This window comes from Bidens hawaiensis, unplaced genomic scaffold (assembly GCF_021521415.1).
Source record: "Bidens hawaiensis isolate Kalapana, Puna unplaced genomic scaffold, B.hawaiensis_p1.1 tig00002306_1, whole genome shotgun sequence".
Taxonomy (NCBI): Eukaryota; Viridiplantae; Streptophyta; class Magnoliopsida; order Asterales; family Asteraceae; genus Bidens; species Bidens hawaiensis.
In genome coordinates, this window is record NW_027491123.1 from 2,334,834 (window position 1) to 2,336,785 (window position 1,952).

A 1,952-nucleotide genomic window follows, 5' to 3' on the forward strand; every position below is an offset into this window, starting at 1 on the left:
GATATAATAATTGAATGTATATGTTGTTTATGTATCAAAGGCCAGATTATTGTACACTAATAGCTTATCATATGAGAGTACACCCTTAATTTCAATTTAAAATAACGTGGTGACATAAATGTAAATAACTGATCAATTTACGCGGTGACATAATTGTAAATATGGACCAAAATTACGCACAAAAGTTCATTATGCATAAAGTAAAATAATTATGCTTTAAGAAAAATAACTACGTATGAAGTAAAATAATTACGCATAAAAATGAACATAAAAGTTATGCGCACGTACAACACATCTAGGTTTTTATAATAAAGTTACTTTTTTTTTGGAAATAAATTATAGTAATATGATATTCAAATTAAAGAGAATAAAATACTTGATTTAATGATGTATTTTTTTTCCCCAAAATAAGGTCTTACAAAAGTTATTAGTATTTTATAAACTAGAGGAAACCGTGTGCACGCTGCAACTATAATTGTGCCACCACCATAAATAAATAAATGAATTTTTATACATTTTATTTAATAAGAGATTAATTGTATTGCATTATTTATCTGTGTATCTAATAATCGTGTGAGACTAATATTTTAAAAGACAACCCTAACATAAAACTCAAATTCTTAGTAAGTCTTTTTACAAGAGTTTGGTTTTAACGTACCTCTGTTGTCACAACCTTAAAAGGCATCGCAATCCATGTATGACAAATATTAAAAGTGTAAACTACAAGAAAGATGTCGTATTCTCTGATACAATTTTTTTATAATAAAATAATACTTTTAACAATTAAAAAACTTTAAATAAATAAGATAAAATATGCACCAAACAAATAATGGTTGTTATTGACAGCACATGGCTGTATGCATATATATCCAACCCTTTCTTCTTCCAACAGAACTTGCTTTCATCTCTTCAATGGCTAAGGTTCATCCTCAAACTCCATCATCATCATCATCATCATCATCTTCATCATCTCCGTATGTAAGCTCAAAGCAAGAGTTGTTCACAATATGGATGAAGTCTCTAGTGTACAACAGCCATGGATGCACTGTATACAATTCAAATGGAGAAATTGTTTACCGTGTCGACAACTACGACACCAAATGCAGCTCACAAGTTTACTTGATGGATATTCGAGGCAACGTTCTTTTCGCGATACAACGAAAGGTACCAATCATCCATTCATTCCACAATTCACCATCTTTTATAGTTTAAAAGTTAAAAACACCATCTAACTCAATGTTTTATTTAACTTTAATGCAGAAATTACGAGTTTTTGGATGCTGGGATGGATACAAGTGGGATTTTTCGAAGAAACAACGATGGTTTCGTGTGACGAGAAAACGTCGAATGACTCATGTAGATTTAGGAGTTGGTGAAGGAAGTGGCTACAAGATTGTTAAAACTGGAAAATTAGGGTTCAAGATTGTGAATCTTGATCAAGAGGGTGGCTTGGTTGCTGAGATTAAACCAAAGCAAACAGCTTCAGGTGTTGATCTTGGAAATGATGTTTTCACATTATCAGTGGAGCCTGATGTTGATCAATCATTGATCATGGCTATCATTATGGTTCATGGATTGATCCATCGTCAACTATAAAGATACCATTTTTTTTGTTACAAAATTGGGGTTCAAGATTCTGAATCTTGATCAAGATCATGCTTGTTTTGATTGCGGGTTCCGGATTTCCAAAAGAAATGAAGATGGGGCTCACAAAATGAAGATCGGATGCGAGAGGAGGATATTGAAACGAAATTTTTGTTATTAGTTGTAAATCATACAAATTTTGTTTGGTTTTTGGTAATTAGTCATGTTTTAGGTGGATTTAATATTTAATTTTTTTCAACAAATTCAATACAATTTGTTGCTACCTATGAGAAATTGATCATGTGTTATCTTACACACATATATATGTAATAATTATAATAATATTTGCTATATGTATCTTGACATGA

At 30.9% G+C, this 1,952-nt stretch overlaps 1 protein-coding gene across 1 annotated transcript; it reads left to right on the forward strand.

The window, feature by feature from the left end:
- The first annotated feature begins 897 nt into the window (after positions 1-897).
- LOC143616059 (protein LURP-one-related 11-like) lies at positions 898-1,604 on the forward strand. Its single transcript, XM_077089015.1, has 2 exons — positions 898-1,164; positions 1,261-1,604. The coding sequence occupies exons 1-2, from the start codon at positions 913-915 to the stop codon at positions 1,594-1,596; spliced, it is 588 nt and encodes a 195-aa protein (XP_076945130.1). The 5' UTR covers positions 898-912; the 3' UTR covers positions 1,597-1,604.
- Positions 1,605-1,952: the final 348 nt, after the last annotated feature.